General features: G+C 40.7%; 1 protein-coding gene across 1 annotated transcript; it reads left to right on the top strand.

Moving 5' to 3' along the window:
- Positions 1–725: 725 nt before the first annotated feature.
- Positions 726–18,491, top strand: UNC93A (unc-93 homolog A). The gene is made up of 8 exons (XM_054280412.1): positions 726–812; positions 4,041–4,222; positions 5,023–5,252; positions 8,254–8,379; positions 10,713–10,921; positions 12,055–12,190; positions 13,770–13,901; positions 18,226–18,491. The coding sequence occupies exons 1-8, from the start codon at positions 726–728 to the stop codon at positions 18,489–18,491; spliced, it is 1,368 nt and encodes a 455-aa protein (XP_054136387.1).
- Positions 18,492–18,960: the final 469 nt, after the last annotated feature.

Here is an 18,960-nt window from a genome sequence, read left to right as displayed (position 1 = left end):
CTTGCTTTTTCAGTTATCTGCTCAATCCTTTTTTTTTTTTTTCTTGGCTTCTGCATTGATGAGAAAGATGGGGAAAAATAATTTTAGTGAGTACAATTTGGTAAACTTGAGGGACCAAAGCCCCAGGGCTCCCCATGAATGAAGGGTGTCCCACTTGCCAAGCAGCCAGCAGCTTTGGGATTCTGTGCTGCCCAGTTATGGAGTGGTGTATGCAGACAGAGCTGTAGCACAATCTCATTTCCTAGCATGCTTTTGTAACCATAGTTAAGCAAGAGGCTTGGTATAGATTTCAGTACAGAGTTTAATCTTTGTCCCTTATGGACTTGTGTATCTTTATGACGGAAAGTGATTTCACAGCTTGCAATTTTTTTCTTCTGTGCTGATCATAGTGGAGACCCATATAATATATTACTTCAATACTCAAATAGGTGCAAGAGTTGCAAGAGACTCATATACCTCTGTAAAAAAACATGATATGTGGCCTTGGGACTGCTGGCTATTGCCTGAGTAACAAGTGAATGAGTAACAACAAGTTTTCAGTATTACTTAAAAGTAAAGTTCACTGGTCATTCTTCAAATAATTAGCAACTCTCTTCTCTACAAACACAGAAAAAGGTGACCTTTTCCAACAAGGCATAAGCTGTTTTTCTCCAACTCAAATCATCCCCTGGAATAATTGGATCAGCTTTGCCCACCGGCAGACCTTTTGTCTTCTATGAATCAACATGGAAAGGAATCTTAAGAATGTTTTGGTCATTTCTTTCGGATTTTTACTTCTCTTTACTGCTTACTCAGGACTCCAGAGCCTACAGGTAAGAGGGGCACCTCCCATTGGCTATCAGGACAGCTGGGCTGGAAGGGCATCAGGCCAACTGGTTGTGTGAAACACATCAATATTCCCATGCTGTGTCTGAGGAAGGCATGCACAGTATTTTTATAAGGTGGGTTAGAACATTAACTTGCTGCAGGTTAATATTCTTTACCCAGATTTGCAGCATTTACTAAATATTTCATTCTAGTATTTTTCCAATAGCTTGCATACTTGTGTCATGCTACTACTCTAGATCCACAAAATTTGTTTCAATGGAAACAGAAAACAAAATTAACCTGAGATGACTTTTCTCAAAAAAATGATATTGCCAAGTGGAAAACAATTCAGTTTCTGGAAAGGATTTGTTTTGACTGTGTCTAAATTGCTAAGATTTTATAATTATTATTATTGTACAGCAACGTGAAATGATTAAAAATTATGTCCAAACCATTAAATAGTTTAAGTATAAAATAATACAGTAATTTCTAGGCTCATGATATAACATAATAGTAAAAAATATATTTTTTCATAAAGCAATTGTGACTTTACTGGCATAAACATCTTAAAACATAGTAGCAGAGATGGGTTTCTAGGATAACTTGAATACTCAGGTTACCATTAGAGCTCACTTGCTCATCCAAAATAAAAGACTGAAGGTTTCTGTTGCTGTCTATGAATGCTTCTGAGTAGATAAACACGAGGAGAAACTTCTCAGCCTAAAAGGCTCTGCTGGTCTAATGGCTGATAAATGAATAGAAGACATTGACAAGCAACTCTAGGCAGGATATTAATGTATGATCACCATCAACTGTATTGAACTTTCCAACTGGAGTGGGAATCTCTATGCCTTAAAGGTGGAACTTGGTAGATAACATGATGAACTTGTTTGCAATAATGACAGCTTGACCTCATTTCAGGAAGAGGTCTGTCCTTGTTCTGTACATCTCTCTTCTCTCCTTGAACAGCTTTTCTTTGCTGGCATTGTCAGATTCTGAACTCAGGGCTGTTATGCCAAAACAGTGCCAAAACTTGATGGAGGTATTGTGAATTGGGAAGACTGATGAGGCAGGGGAAGATAAATCCTTGAAGCTGCAGTCCCACCATCTGAAACAGTTGGTTAGAGCTTGGTGCTGATAACAAGACTGTGGGTTCAATACCATACAGGCATTTACTTCAGAGTGGGACTTGATGATCCTGTGGGTCCCTTCCAACTCAGAATATTCTGTGAACCTCTGCACCTGTAACTGGAATATTAAACATTTTCATCATTCATTTCAATATTTTACTACCCAGACCCCCCCCAACAACATCAACAACAAAAACCCACCAAAAAACCCAACAAACAAACAAACAAAAACAAAAAACAAAACCAAAACAAAACCAAAACAAAACCAAAAAAACCCAGACAGTAAAATTCATATGATTGTGGAACCCTGGCTTTTAATTTTTGGAAGTTGTACCTGACAAAACCAGGCATGTGATAGTTCAAAAATAAGACCTCTGAGATCAAGAAGCCTCTTTGCCTGTTTACAAAACAACCATTGCAATTCTCAAATGCCTTGGCCCTGCTCTAACAGAGACTATCCTCACCTCACTGTCCTGTACCTGGCTGTCTCCAAGTGAGCTGCATGACTTCCACTATGGTCCTGCATGGCCAGACCGCACAGCCACTGCAGGCTTGGAAAGTGTTCCATGGAGCCACTGACAGCTTCATTCCCCTACAATGCTCTCCAGTGCCACCCCCTCAGCATGCAGTCCCCCTTCCAAAATCATGCTGAAGCTTATCACCTATTAATCAAAACAATCAGGAGAACATTGCTAAGCAGTGTAGAATTGCAGGATGGTTTAGTTGGAAAGAACCTTAAAGATCATCTCGTTCCAACCCTCCACCATGGGCAAGTACACCTTCCACTAAACCAGGTTGCTCAAAGCTCCATCCAGTCTGGGCTTAAACATCTCCAAGGATGAGTATCGACAGATTCTCTGGGCAACCTCCTCCAGTGCCTCGCCACCTCACAGTAAAGATTTTCTTTCTAATATCTACCCTAAATCGCTCTTTTAGTTTAAAACTTTTGCCCTTTCTTGTTCTATCACTATCTGCCTTTGTGAAAAGTCACATCCCCAACTTTTTAAGGTCCCCTTTGAGTACTGAAAGGCTGCAATGAGGTCTTCCTGGAGTCTTCTCCTGGCTGAACAATCCCAAGTCTCTCAGCCTGTCTAGGTAAGGTGGTTCATCCCTCTGATCATCTTCATGGCCCTCCTCTCCAACAGGTGCATGCCCTTCCTGTGCCAGGGACCCCAAAACTGGATGCAGTGCCTCAGATGGGGACTCATCAGAGCAGAGTAGAGGGGGACATCACTTTCCTTGCCCTGCTGGTCGCACTAATTTTGATGCACCCCAGGATGCAGCTGGCCTTCTGGGCTGTAGCACACACTGTTGCTCTTGTCCATGTTCTTATGCACAGAATTCTCAAGTCCTCCCCTCTCAGTGAGTTCTTCTCTCTCATGTATGGAATTGCCTTGACCCAGGGATAGCACCTTGAATTTGGACTTGTTGATCCTCATTAGGTTCGCATGGACCCATTTTCCAAGCTTGTCCAAGTCTCCCAAACTGATCTTCTCATTTCAACTTTCAGAGCTTCAAGACAAAAGGATAACTATTTTGAGCATAAAACTATAAAACCTGTTTAGATCAGTAAAATGCTATTCCTTCTTTGTGAAAATGTGCGTGAATCAATTACTTCCAACTACTAAGGGCCACTGTGGAGCCCAGTAGGATATTTGGACCTTGGCCTCTGAAAATCTTAGAAATTTTCACACCTGTAGTTTAAAGCAAAGAATCTCCCACTATTGCTGTGCCAGCCCTTGCAGTGCAGATCTGAGAATATTCCTGCTTGAGACAACAAACGAGGGCCAAGAAAAGAGGTTATCCTTCATTCAACTTGCTTTCAAAGAGAAACTCTAACAAATAACATGAAATAATCTAAAGAACGACTTATCAAAGTTTTGAATCTGGGCAATCCGCACCTAGTTTTGCATAATGTTTTCATAAATGGTCTAACATTTTGAAGAAATTTCCAAGTCCATAATCAGTCTGTTTTGGGGAAATGAGACAGCAATACCCAGCCCCAGATGCTATGTCTGTTTATTTCTGCCCAAAGCCATTCTCTGTACACTCTCTAGTAATATGTACCTGTGGTAAAATTTGTCTCAATCATTGTCCCTGCAGAGCAGTCTCAATGCGGAAGAAGGCCTGGGTGTTGCTTCCCTAAGTGTTCTGTATGCTGCACTCACCTTATCGTCCATGTTCCTGCCTCCCATCATCATCAAGAAGCTGGGCTGCAAGTGGACCATCGCAGTCTCTATGTGCTGCTATGTCGCCTACTCCTTAGGGAACTTCTATGCTAGCTGGTAGGATTTAAATACTTTGACCCTCTCTGTTGTGTTCAAACAAAATAAGTAAGGGCAAAGTTCTTTCTTCTTTTTCTTCTCCATTCCTGCTCTAACTCTGTGTTGCAGAGTAGAAAGTTGGATGCAAAAGGTGCTACTTGGAACAAATCGAGATAAATAGATTCAGTTTTAGGTGGACCAGAGAGGTAAACATGTGCAAAGAGTCAGAATGAATACATCCCTCTACTCACCTGATGTTGCTTCTCTAACTCATGTTTGTAGCAGAGATTCCCCTTTGGGGGGAAAAAAAATCAGGAGTTTCATTTGAAAGTCTTTTGACAACATTAGGGTTGTTTTTGAAAAGGTTGAAGGAGGACAATCTTCCAGTCAGTAGCTCTGGGAGGAGATGACCACAGGAGAAGGCTAACGCCTGCCTAGCTCTTTCTAAAGGTGGATGACCAACTTCTGCTCTCCAGTGACAAGGGTTGCAACTCTGTAGAGGAAAGTTGCCAATATCCATCTTCTGAAGTTCATGTGCAATTTAGTTCTCAGTTTAACATAGTTTAACTTGTGAGAAGTTATGGCACATGAGCACAGAGCCAGCCAGCCTTGCCTAGGCCTGGTCCCCGCCCAGACCTGCCTATGCTTGCACAGCCCAAACTTCACAAGGCTGGACTTCTCTTGATTCCATGTAACAGATTTATGGTATCATAAAAAGGATAAATCTATTTCTTTGATGTCTATTTTTGCTGTTGGATCTTTGGGCAAATGATTATTATGCTAATGGCAATAGCTATGCTAAATAAAGTGTTCTTTGGCAGGTACACACTTATCCCTACCTCTATGATCCTGGGCTTAGGAGGAGCACCACTCTGGTCTGCCAAATGCACTTACCTCACTATTGCTGGCACTTTGTATGCTGAGAAAGCAGGAAAAAGTGCTAAAGACATTATCAACCAATACTTTGGGATCTTCTTTCTGGTGTTTCAGACTTCCGGCGTCTGGGGAAATCTTATCTCATCCTTGATACTTAGCCAATCTTCCAACCAAGGTAAAATGTATTTAAAATTTTGGCATTTCTTTCTGTAAACATCAACTAGGTCTAGATAGATGAGACTAAATTTCTGCAGCTGAGCTTTCATAGTAAGGGAAACAGACACTTCAGATGAGAGTCAGCCCATCTGAGGATAGATGTCTGAAATAGATGAGGTAAATTTCTCTCTGAAAATGTCTATTTTCTATCAAAAATCAGCCACAAAGAGAGTTCAGACAAATAGCTAAAAAATAGAACTCTATTGAATTCTGTTTGAATTCTACTCCTAGACTGCAAAGCATAGATAGGCTGCAGGCAGTGACAGTCCTTCACGTCTGACTTCTATTAAAAGTGGTTTAAAACAAAAGACAAAATACTGAACCAACCTTTTTGCTTGTAGTATTGGGTTGGTTTGCTGTTATGCATTCAAAATTAGTCAGACTGGTTGCTGGGCTTGCTGAAAATGAGTGCTCTACAGAGCTGTCAAGAAGAAATAGCAGTAGCTGTTGGCAGGAGGCCTCCTCTGCTGTATTTCAGGCTCAGACAGCAGATGCCAATGTAGCTTGAAGAAATCACTCAGCAGCAGTGCCCTCATTTCCCATGCATGCAATTGGTGTCAATTTTAAAAGGGTAGTTATGAAGATAAATTAATATTTGGATGCCACCTTACAGATTCAAAATGCTGGAGTGTCTTATCATTGCAGTCTCCTGCATATTCCACATCATGTCAAAATCAAAACAGGATTGTTCTCCAGACATGGAGAGAATTTTCCATATATACTGCTACTATGAGCAGCAAGAAGTTATCTCTTTCCTGTCTCAGTTAAGCAGTATGTCCTCTGAAGAGTTCTGAAATAGCTACTAGGTTAAAGCTAAATGTCAGGAAGATGGCATCAGGTTTTAATCTTTGAATCCTTGGATTTATGGCAAAGTAGTTGTCACAAGGTGTGATACTTACCTAGAATCATCCTTCCTTTAAACCTGAGTAACTGTAGGTGAAGCATCATTAAAGCAGAATGCTGGCAGACCTTTTCAAGTGCAGTGGAGCCCTGCTGACCTGATCCCAGAGCCACATGATATCTCAGGAGGGAATGTCTGTTCTGATTTCAGTTGTAGGAGAGAGGCAGTGGTGCAGCTGTGGGGTCTGTACAGACTGCAACCATTTGACTCTCTTCTGCTTCGCAGCACACATAATTTTAACAAGAGAAATAAAATACTGGTGTTTTTTTGGTCTTGTTTTACTTTTGAGTATGTTCCTCCAAATTTAAAAGACACTTATTTTTTTATCTATTACATGGAATCTCAGAAAAATCTGTGTTCCTGTGAACAACTCTCAAAGCCAAAGGCTTTGCACATCTTCATGACAGTGATGAGCAGTTATAAGTTTCTCTATTGTGCCTTCTCAGTGGGACACAGCTTTAATCTAGAGGGAACTTCTTTGCTGGGGTGAAGGGGTAAGAGTCTCCATGCAATTCTTTTTCTCTCCTCTGAGGCTTGTGCAAAGGCATCCATTCATATTTTCATGTACTTCAAATGTATAATTTCGCTGAGCAGTAGGAAAGATACAGCCTGTATTTGAAGAATCAAAATGGATAAAATTCAGACATGTACCTACTCTAGATGTATTGCCTGCACCACTGCATCCAGACACAGCAAGGCAAAGTTACACCATATGGTAATACCAGAACCAAAGACAGTAATTGGTGTAAATTACAAGAGTCATCCTTCCTCATTCAACAATATTAGAGCTTCAATTCAAGAGAAATAGTGCAAACCCTGCCTTGCAGCTTGCATATGACTAATTGCATGTGCAGCTTCATCTTCAGATGATGCAGGAACCGATAAAAAACTTGTTTTACACATTTCCACCCTTCATTCATGTGACTCATCTTTTGCATATGGCAATTTTGCTGAAGGTCTGTTTGTCTATTTTTTGCTGAAGGTCTGTAGTAGTAGTGACTATAATAAGGTAATGATTTTCTTTACATTACTACATTTTATTTTATGTTAAACCTGAAGTTGTTTATGAAGCTGGTTAGACAGCTGATTCACATCAGAGCAACTTTGATGGGAAGCAATGAGGAAAAACACACTAAAAGTAGTTACACAATAAGCTTAATTGAATAATTATGGATCAGCTCTTCCTTAAGGAATCAGCCAAGGTGCAGCTGTATTGCCCTTTATTGTGCTTGGACCAGAGACAAATTCTGCAGTGAAAGCACTAAAATTACTGTGTGGCTTTGGATCATCCTCCTCCAGGAGGCAGTTTATTCAGGCTTACACTTTGGATTAGCTTTTATTATTTACCAAGAGAGTACTGGAGGAAGTGGGCACAGTGTGCTGGTGACAGTGTGTGAGTACGTGTGTGTTTGTGGCTGTGACATATGCCCTGCACAAAAGTGATAGGACTGCACAAAGCAAAGGTCTTACTGCAAACCCTGCTGAACTGTTAGTTTCAACTGTGTTCTTAGAAAGTCATAAAGGCAGTAGTAAAATAATAAAGTCAGGAATAGCAGGCTACTTGGAGGACTCCAATACTGTGTAATAATAATTTGAATTTATATTAAAAAAATGTTTTGAGGTGATTTCTGTTCCTGTAACATATACAGAAATTATCTGGAGATGAAAATGCAGGGCAGCTGTAAGAACTGAAGTCCATCAGTCCTTTGCTGGTGTAAACTTAAAGGCCTATCTCTTGAAGTATTATGATTAAGAGGTAAAAATATATACTCAAACTTTGAATACTGCAAATTGAGCTTGGATTCAGATTTCAGCTCTAACTTTAGTCCCTGTCCTCATGGAACCATTAATTCAGCGTTTGGTGTCTCCTTTGTTTCTCTTAAACCAAAATTTGTGTGTGTTAAATGGGGATTCTGAAGTTAAATATCTCTAATCAGGAAAGACTTGAAACCAGGAGCAATCACTAAGCGCTGGATTCCTTACATTCTCATATTCTTGCACAGAGTGTGGACTGAGCTGATCTCTTCACTGACCTGCCTTGCATTTGGTTCTCAATTAGGGGAGATCTCAGAAGAAGGCCTGGAATGCTGTGGAGCATATGACTGCCTGACTGATACCACTAACAGCACTGGCTCAGAAAGACCCTCTGACTCCTTAATCTACACACTGTTAGGGGTCTATACTGGTGAGTGATCCACACAACCTTTAATCACTATCACTGATGGAGAGCCTAGTACTGGTGGAATCTAGCATGGCTTTGCAGATGAAGATTCTGACTTTCTCCTTCAATCTAATTTGCTAAAGGAAAATGAGATATGTGAGAGCTATAAACAACTCCTTCCTAAATAGTTCTAATGCTTTATGCCAGAGCTGTATCATTTTTATCTAAAGGAGAAAGATATTCTTTACATTTTTCACCTGGAATAAAGCTGAAGCCCAGTGTGGTAACCCAGATTCAGCCAGGCAAATTGGCATATCTCCCATTTAGTAACTACAGCTGCTATAGACCTTCCTTGCACAAGACTAGAAAAGAAATACAGGGAAGCTGCTGCCATTAAAAGAGAAAATAGATGTGCAAGGATTAACTGAGTGAGGAAAGTTCTGAAAAGTATCCCACTCAAAAGAAGTTATTTTCTGGATAAAGGGAAGTATCTGGTGCACCTTAGCTCTGTCAGAATATTTTCACTGTCTCTGAACATAGAGGTAGTCTGTGTGCTGAGACAAAAACATAGAATTTGCCATACACTCCAACAGAGTGTATGTGATCCAGACAGGGCCAGGTCTCAGTGCAAAGGGCATTGCAGAAAACTTCCTCTGTCCCCATCCTCCATTCCTAATTGGTGGGAAAGTGTAAAAGATATGCCCCCACTCTCCTCCCAGAATGTACTGGAGCTGATGGCTTTCTGCTCAAGGCATGTTTGTCTGTAAAGTTTAAATTTAAATTTGATGACTAACATATACAGCACTTCCTTAGGCTTTGTGCATACAAAGTGAATGCAACCCTGCTTCCTCCTGACCCTGCGTCACTGGGGTTTCGTTTTTCTTTGAAGCTCTTAATAAAAGAGATGTCTTTTCTTACCTCCAGGGAGAGTAACTGGCTAAATATTTCGTTCACAGACATTTTTAAAATGTGTCCTCTATTTGGTGGCTGAATGCTTGTTTTGCCCAGCTTGGGGGGAGAAAATAATGGATAACTCCTCTGCTGTTTTGCTTTCTCAAGGACTGTGAACGTTTCTATTTATGGTCATCAACTCCTATAAAGCCATGCCATTATCTCCTACAATTGCTCTTTATTCCTTTAACGTATTTGTTATATATATTTTTTCTAAAAATGTGGATGTCCTGCTCTCATCCATTCAAGTCCAGCAATCAGTCCATAAGTACTAATAAACGCTCTGGCAGAACCAATAATGACTTGAATCACAAAGGATTTACAGTTCAGCCACAGTGGGGAACCAGGACACTGGAGAAATTTTAGGAGACATGGATGAAAAATAATAAGCAATAAAAAAATGAGGCAATTTATTGTAAATCTGCTGATGTATTTGGATATTAAAAGTTCACAGTAGAGACAATATCCATAAACATATTATAGGAGCGCATTAAATAAGCAAAGTGGATGGAAAGAGGTGGCCAGTTCTCATCTTACTCTGAACTGTAGCTCTTTCCATGGATGGAATTCTAGTCAGCATAAGTGAGGAAACATTATCATGCCCTGCATCCATAATGAAGCAATCAGTTGTGAATCTATGGTTGTCTCATACATTATGAGGCATGGTTGACTTCTTGATAACCATTGAAAAAAATTGTTTTGATTCACTACACAAGCAATAAATCTAGACTGATACATACATGATCATTTTCTGATTAACTACTCCATATATTCTTTTATATCCTGCTTCTGCTTGGAAATTATAGGTTTGAAGCTGTAACTTCCATCTTTTCAAGTTAACTAGAGCTGCTCACTATCATCTTCAAAACAGCATATATCCCACACTCAAAGCATGGTTCTGAGCCAAAAAAAAAAAAAGGCACAACATATACTGGTTTCAACGCAGCATTTATTTTTCTTTCCATGTATTTGAAAGAAGAGCCCCGCTAGCCATGAAAACCTTGGCACTGGAAGTGAGTACTCCTCTCTCTGGTTGATTTAAAGCCTTGTGATAGCTCCCGAGGGAGGGAGCTGTTTCTGGCCTGCTCCCATGGCCGTGGCCCTGGGCTGCCCTGGCAGGGTGAGCCGTCACCCTCTGCGGCCGGCGGCTGTCACACAGCCCAGCACAGCTGAGCTCAGGGGATTTGCCAGTGCACAGCTGTATGCAGAAGATGTGAATGTACATCAGGCCTTCTTGTTTATACAGAAATGGCCTTTACACTGAAGCGGAATCTGAGGCAGCTGCCAAAATATCCCACAGAGAGCTAAGCACCAAGTCAGAGCAGTAACAGCAGCAAGCAACTTCCCATCATTCTTTCAGCATTCCTCACTTTTTCATGAACTTTTTGTTTTGCTTTTTTTTGCAGCTAGTGGTGTGCTAGCCGTGTTGCTGGTTATTATATTTCTGGACCAGATCAAATCTGACCAAGCAGAGACTGAGAAAGAAAAAACACCCTTTTGGTCTACGTTCCTAGCAACTTTGCGGCATCTTAAAGATAAAAGACAGTGTCTTCTAATCCCTCTGACAATGTACAGTGGGTTTGAACAGGCATTTCTTAGTGGTGACTTCTCAAAGGTATGCATGTAAATGAAAATATATTTCTGTCTGATTTTTTTGTGCTGTTGCATCTTATTATTACATCTGATCAATATTTATTTGTCAAATGAAGATGTTTTTAATGTTGATTTGTGGATTGCAAAATTACTGCTCACTTCTACATGAATGACCTCTGAGTGACATCTTCAAACAGCAGTAAATATGTCCCTTGGAATAGCCTCAAAAAATAATGCAGTAGAGAGCTTAACTCACCAGTGGAGGCCGCAGCAGAGAGCTACAGGTTCAAACTCTTCACCTTGTTGTAAATAACAAACTGGGAGAAAAGCCAGAAGCCAGCAAAGCTTTCATATCTTCCTTCCTCTTCTGGTTTCCCTAGAGTTTGTATAAATGCAAGTCAGCACACATTCCGCATATTTTATTTTGACAACCTTTACGGTAAGAGGGCAAGGCCTCAGCATGGCTGGCTGAAAGCCCTCGCCAGTCACTCCAGCAGCAGGTCCAGAGCCTGACAGACTGAAGGGATTCAAACCACCTCTGTTCCTCCAGTTTCTCAGCAAACCTCGACATGCAGCAGGTGTGTTCTCCTGGCATTTGTTGAGGAAGCCTCAAAAGAAAAAGGGCAACCTTCCTGAGCTGCTTCTTTCATGCTTAAGGCTTTCAAACCTTGCATATAAATCAGATGGAATGGTGCACTTGTTGCTGTGCTGGAACAGATTGAAAGGGGCACTCCATGGCAACCTCCACTGGTTATATGCTCTTATAGAAGAGGTCCTCTTATTTTTTGGGAGCTGCTCTGTCATGACCATAGTGTCAATCATCAATTTTCATCTCTTGGGCTACCATGGGAAGGGCAGAAAATTCTTAATGCTACTTCCAGGAGTTTTATTTGTACAGCAAGCAGTGCTCAGATTTGTTCTGCTTGTTATTCCCCTGTTTGCATGGCATCAGTCTGATTGGGAGCTGGGGAAGCAAAGTTGCCCCTGAAGGCCAGCTATGTCAATGCAGCAGAGACTTGTATGCAAAATCTCTAGCAGTGCTCTTTTTATCTCATCCATGCTGGCTATTTACCAAACACTCAGGCTAAGATTCCTGAACTTTAGCTGTTTATTTTTATCAAAGAAAATGTGACACCACTATCCCTTGTCTTCCAGAGTTTTGTGACCTGTGCCCTGGGGATACAGTATGTTGGCTATATGATGATCTGCTTTGCAGGTATAAATTCCCTCTGCTCTCTGCTCTTTGGAAGGATCTCCCAGTTCACGGGTAGAAAACTTCTATTTGCATTAGGTATGTAGAGATTTCTTGAATGACTGATCACCACATGTAATCAAATCCGCTACTCCCTCCTTTGCATGTAAAAAGGGATAGCTTGCTGTCAGCTATCAATTAAAACCAAAGTCAGTCTAGAGGCAGACTTCACAAACTTCACTCATGAGAAGAGAGGCAGCTCAGCTCACAGCTAAGCACTGTATTGCTGTCTTTGCCTTACATCGCTTTGCTGGTGATGTACATTCAGCCTGCTTTGGAGGGCTCTATCTGTGCAGAAAGTGCTCTATAGCTTTGGTGCTTTATAGCTCTGATGCAGCCAATGAGAAATGATCTTACCATGCAGATGTTGAGACTTGCACTATCATAAGTAGGATTTCTCCACTGGGCTGAAACCTCCTCACCCTTATGGAGTGAAAGCAAGTCACTGTTGACCTGAGTCTCAGGAAATTACAAACTTGGAAATTTCAGTGAAATTTCAGGAAGCTTTTTAAAAGTTGGCCTGTTGTCCTTTTTACTACTTGTTCTATAAGGAGAAAAGTAGAAGAAAGTAATGTATCAGGCTAGTATAACTTAATAACTTAAGGGCTTGTGTATGGGACAGTAATTTTCATTTTGCCTTGATAAAACATTTGCATATTTAAGAACATCTTCCCCTCCAGAGAACATTGTTCTAATGAGTAATGGAGGCATTAAAAAATACCAAGAAATATTTCTTTTGTGGCTCTGTATGCATTATGCATACGGAAGTGGACTAATACCCTATTTCCACTATGCAATAGTTTGTATTATTGGAAACATCACTGATAGATCAATATGCATCAAGACATTCTAGCCATTTTGTCCACAAGAAATTTTAAACCTGGACAAGGAAGAAGAAATTTAAAGCACTTTCTGTTGTGGTCACTAGCTCATAGATTCTTCTGTCTGTTCTAGGTGCGTGTCTCAGTCAATAAAACTCAGATATAAAAAAAAACCCCAAAAAAACAAAAACCAAAAACACCTAATAGTAGCAATAAGCAGTTAAATCTCCCCCAGAACTGTAGTGTTAGAAATTGAATACCTCTGAACCTCTCAATTCTGTTTAGTGGTCATTTTACTCAGCCTGTGAATGTGCACCTGTGGGGGAAAAAAATCTGTGACTCATTTACAAAACACTTTTCAAAAGAAAGACCCAAAGCCACCCTCTAGAAATCCTTAATTGTCCCCTCTGGTCCTAAATGAAAACCTCATTTAAGACAAGGAGAGCAGAAGTGTGTTTGCCCCCCTTCCCACATGCCTCACATGACTGCAAGCCTTCCAGAAGCTGCTTCTCCTACTCAGTGGTTCCTGTCCTTTGGGCTACAACCATATCAGCACTGAGGATCTCACAGCTCAGGACCCTGCTCAGAATTATGAATTAGATACTGTCAAAGGCCTGCATTGTCTTGTGTTTCATGTGATATCAGCTCAGTCAGCACAAAGCTCAATGAACCAGAAAGATTTTAAGATTGCCTTGTGCTTTCGTTGGGGGTAGAATAAAAAAGTGCTATCTACCACAATCTGTCCCGATTATAATTACATCTATATTTCTCTTCTTTATTTCCTTCTAAATCAACAGCTGCAGTTCTGAACACAAGCTGTTTAATAACAGTACTGCTCTGGAAACCTGATCCCAAGCAGCTTGCTGTGTTTTTTGTGATCCCTGGTCTTTGGGGTGTATCTGATGCTGTTTGGCAAACACAAACTAATGGTAAGTCCTGATGACAATGAAATGCATTCTCTCAAGATATAAGAATCTGCATGTTTGAATCTATGAAACAATGCTGCATAAAAATGATAATGGCTTTCAGAGACCAGCTAAAAAAATGTTGACTCATTGGAAAGCAGAAGAAATAGAACAAGTTGGGAGTAAGAATGCAAAATACTCATTGAACCAATTTTTCCAAGATGAAGAGAGAAGAATACTGCAGAAGATGGTAACGGGTATTCAGAATAAATATTCTGGAGGAGTATAAGTATTTCAAAGTAATTTAGAAACTAAGAAGAATTATACATTTAGTCTGTCTTTTGCAATAAAGGAGAGCACTCTGGATAAAAATTAACTCAAAGCTCAGCAACAAAAGAAGAAGAAAATTGTCTGTTAGGAGATATTGAAAAAAAATGTAGGAGAAAACCACGGAAAGCAATATTATGCAGCCAAGTAACTTCATACAGCTCTGATTTACTCCATTTCAAAACTCATAATCCAGTGTGATTATGCATAAGTAGGCAATAAAAAGCAGCAAGGTCATGGGACACTTTTCCTTGAAGGAAGAATAAAAAGCTAGGAATCTTTAGCCTGGACAAGAGATAAGTATGGAAAGCAGTCAGTGAGGTAATTAATTGTATGGAGAAGATGACTTGAAATTAATGAAATCTCCTAAAAGCAGGACTAGTGGCGCCAGATAAAGCTATCAGGCAGAAGCTTGTAAAGAAATCAAAATGAATAGTATTTCTCACACAATGCAAAAACAAAGTATGGAATTCATTGCCAAAACTTTAAGCTGGAATTATATCACATCATTACAAAATCACTTTGGGGGAAAGTGCTCCTCTGGGCACACATCAGGTTATGTGTATTGGCCTTCCTTCCTCTGATCCCTTTGGTTGTTTCAGGGCCTTGGAAGATTTCACCCACTAGATAAAGTGTCATGTTCCTCCTGAGGAGCCAGATGGAAAGCATGGCAGTCCATTGCCTGGCACTGATAGTGACCTCCTTTCAAGCACATGTCCCTGCCTCTAGCACAGGGCCAGCATCCTTCTCTGCCCCTCCAGCAGCTCCAGCTCATGTCCCCTAGAGGAGACCTAGTACACACATCAAGGGACACTCTCTCATCATCTCACATCCTTACCAGAGGCTTGTGCCTTAGGTAAAAATTTTAAATCAGCGCTCTTAATTATACTTAGGGCCATGGAAGGAGAACATCAGTGAGGATTTGCTCTCTCTTAAGCAAAGCTGTTCATTCATTTCCTGCTTCTTCAGCCACGGTCATTCTGACTGCTCTGCAAGTTTCTTCCTAACACTTTTGAGAACTTATCTTAGTCTTCCACTGGGATAAAGCACCTGTCCTTTGTCCTGCTTCTGTCTTATCTAGAAAGCCTTGTCCTTGGATACTGTGCTTCTTTCAGAATCACAGTGGAGTTAGGGATGGAAAGGATGTCTGGGCTTCAACTCCCTTGCTCATGCAGGGCCATCTGGGCACAGCCACTCTCTCAGGACCATGCCCAGGGACCCTTTGATATTTTCCAGAGAAGAACACTCCGCACCCTCTCTGGGAAACCTGGAACAGTGCTCAGTCATGCTCATAGCAAAAAAAAAGAATCCTGATGTTCAGAGGAAACCACATGTATTTCAATTTATGCCCATCTCCTCTTGCCCACTTTTCTTGGACACCACTGAAAAGAGCTGGGCTTTGTACCCTCTCTTCTAGCATTTACATACATTGCATGACTGACAAAAATGCACCTGAGGCCCACATTAGGGAAAAAAGGGGTAAGTACAGAGGAGTTGAGTACTAGAGAAGGTGACTGAGAAGTGACTGTAGAATCCAAACCCCAAGATGAGGCAAAGAGAGTGGACAATGCTTCATGGTTACTTGATGGTGAGTGAGTTCTGCAGCTATGTGACTGGATTAGTCTCTATTTACAGCACTGTCTAAGGTCATCTCCATTCCCAGATTCCTGCAAGATACTTGTGAAAATTTCACATTTGTGTGAAAATTTTCACATTTGGAAAACACACAAATGTTCTTTTTCCTTGCATAGTGTTTGTTTTTTTGTTTTGTTTTTGGTCTGTACCTTACTCAGCTGTTTCACAGCTCCCATTTATAAAATTACACAAAGTTCACTTTGTCACATTGTCACAGTGAAACATCAAGTGATGATATGAAAGAGATGAATAAAGAGGTGCATTGACATTGCCCCAAAATGCTGCATCCTAGAATAGGATCTTCAGTTTGACATATCCATATAGGACTAAATGTCTTCTCCCCTTCAAAGGTTTTATACAGATATGCATCTCATGAGAAATTCCCAGCATCAAAGGCTATAAGATGAGATAAGATCTCCAAAATAACATTGGTTTACAAGGTCTGTGGTCCTTCCTTTGCTGAGCTCCCATGAATGCTGCATGGGGGCCAGCAGATGAACCAGTGAATACACAAATGGCACAGTGCCACATAGTTAAGGCATTCTTTGGTTTGCTTTGTGCTCCTGTGGATAGTTAATACTCGAGTACCCCCTAGAGGATATGTAGGCCCACAGTGGATGAGTCACTTCATCTTAGAAAGTTTTCCTGACATGTTTGTGTTTGTCTGTGGAGGCTCTCACTTATTTCCAATGAAAGGTACCTCGTTTCAGAGCATGTAGTGCTCTTTCTTATCTAACTTGAGCACAGATGCCGATACTGCCCACTGACAAAAATTGTACCTGGGGCATAACAATTGTGTAACATGGAACTATCAGGTGGACTGCAGTAAAACCAAGTTCTTTCCAGGATGATTTGTGTCTTTAGAAAGAATATTAGTCTAAAGAGTTTATAAACCCGGACTCGAATAATTTCTAGCAGTCCTGTTATATATCCATGCCTACTAGTACCAGGGGAATGAGTGGGAAAAAAGGCAGTGGAAAAAAACCAGGACAATTTCCATGGAAGTGGACTGTGAAATTTCAGAACTAGCAGCCTCTTCACTCACTCAGCCCAGCAGGTCCTGCTGAAGCTCATCCAGGCAATTTGCTTCAAAATAGCAAACATGCACCAGCTGAAAACCAGAGAACCTTTCAACATAGAACTGCCATGGTGTTAGAAACTTTCCTAATACCTTTCTAGAAGATAACACTGTGCATATCAGGAAATTAGTATGAACAATTTGTACTTTTTCATTTATTAGGCAAAACTATGAAGGATTATCATATTTACACTCCACTGAGCCAGTTTAATGAACTAAGTACCTCTTGTGATGCACTTGTCCAGATTTTCCATTGGGCCTAAATTGAAACAATTCAGAAAATGTCCTCTTGCAGTCATCAGGACACATAAGCTTTTCATACAGATTAAGTCTCTCTACTGAAGGGGTAGCTAAATCTACTCAGATTTTTCAGAGAACTTTGCATTCCTCTTTGCCTTTTGGCTGAATGGACATATTTCAAACAGATATGTTCTTAGACAAGTGGGTGAAAAGAGTCAAAGTTCATTATATTCTTCTCCTTCCCTCTGCACACACCATATCTGAGTGAGAGTAAATGTCCTGTTCTTTGTCACCGCTGGTGCTAGCTCAGCACCCAGAGGAAAGCAAGCTCTCTGCCCTTCCCTGTGTGCTTCACTAGTCAGACTTGGAGGCTGGAATCCCTCCCTGGATCCCAGTGGTGGGTGTGCAACTGACTGAGCTCATTGGAACCTTCCCAACCTTATTAGGATGATCAGTTGAACTGAGTCTCAATGTCAAGTAAGTTTTCCAGTTGCTGCATGGAAGTTCTGTATGTATCAAGGATATTCTACTTGCTAACCTATCCATGACATGAAAATTTGAAAAACTGGTTGATTAAGAGAGACGTCTTACCTGCCTACTTAATCTGGGCCCATGTTGTGAAAGCTTGTACGGATTTGGTATGAGCTTATCAATAGTTATACACAGAGACTCTACAATGTCAACGCCTCCTTTTTCTCCCTACTTACTTGTTCATCAGTGCAAAACCCTTGATTTTTGTGGCTAATAATTTGAAAAAAGAAGTCATGCTATCTTCTTCATTAGGTCACTTTCTTTCTTCCTTATTCGCATTTCTGTTCCCCTTTTCTTCCATGTTCTCTATTTTGTTGTGCTTATTTTGTTGTGCTTATTTTGCTAGTTCATTTGTTACAATTCACAGAAGCACAACAAATTTTTTAAGACAAGGCTTGTATTTTCCTTTCTCTGACATTTATGAGGGAGTGTCTGTCTTCCCCATTGTGCTCTATTTATTCCCTTTGCAGAAAATACGTGGTTGCAGATTTAATCTTCACAAGACATGTTTTTCCTTCCTTTCTTCCTTCCTTCCAGCACTTTATGGCATTTTATTTGAGAAAAACAAGGAGGCTGCCTTTGCAAATTACCGTCTCTGGGAATCAGTTGGATTTGTCATCGCCTTTGCTTACAGCACCAAACTGCAAGTCTACATCAAAGCCTCCATTGTACTGTCTGTGCTTGTGCTGTCCATGCTGACCTACGGAGCAGTGGAGTACCTCGAGGCTAAGAGCTCCCCTGGGACACCTGCTGCTACAAAGAAGGAAAATGGGGGACCCCACTCCCAGGAAACACACATGTAATCCAACAGGGATTGGATTGAGCGATGAAGGCAAAGCAAACTGGCCAGGTCCTTACAGGCATGTCTCCAAGGGTGCTCCAATGTGTACTGTATCCAGAAAGACAGTAAAGGAACAGGCAAATATCTCAGGACTAAAAACCTCCTTTGACATCTCACCTTTATAAGGGAAGATTATCTGACTTTACCCTTTCACGCAGATGACCAACAAATTAATAAAGTCTTAAGAAATGTAAGCAAGATTCCTAAAGTCCTCACCTTTTGTTTATGTAGATAAGGCCTGGTATATCTTTACAGTCAAACCACATGCAGAATGAAAGAGGCAACTGCAGTTGCTCAGTTGATTGCAATTAATACACACCATTTCATGGAACCATTAATTATAAAGATTTATGTTATTTTTAATGCTGCATTCTTTAACACCTGCTGTAAATTACATCAGCCTATAGATTGGCTATATCTGCACACCACAG

The sequence above is a fragment of the Melozone crissalis genome, unplaced genomic scaffold (assembly GCF_028551555.1).
Source record: "Melozone crissalis strain CALT ecotype California unplaced genomic scaffold, PUWL_Pcris_2 ptg000027l_1, whole genome shotgun sequence".
Taxonomy (NCBI): Eukaryota; Metazoa; Chordata; class Aves; order Passeriformes; family Passerellidae; genus Melozone; species Melozone crissalis.
Note: the sequence above shows the minus strand (reverse complement) of the source record. Positions and strands in the feature narration are given on the sequence as shown.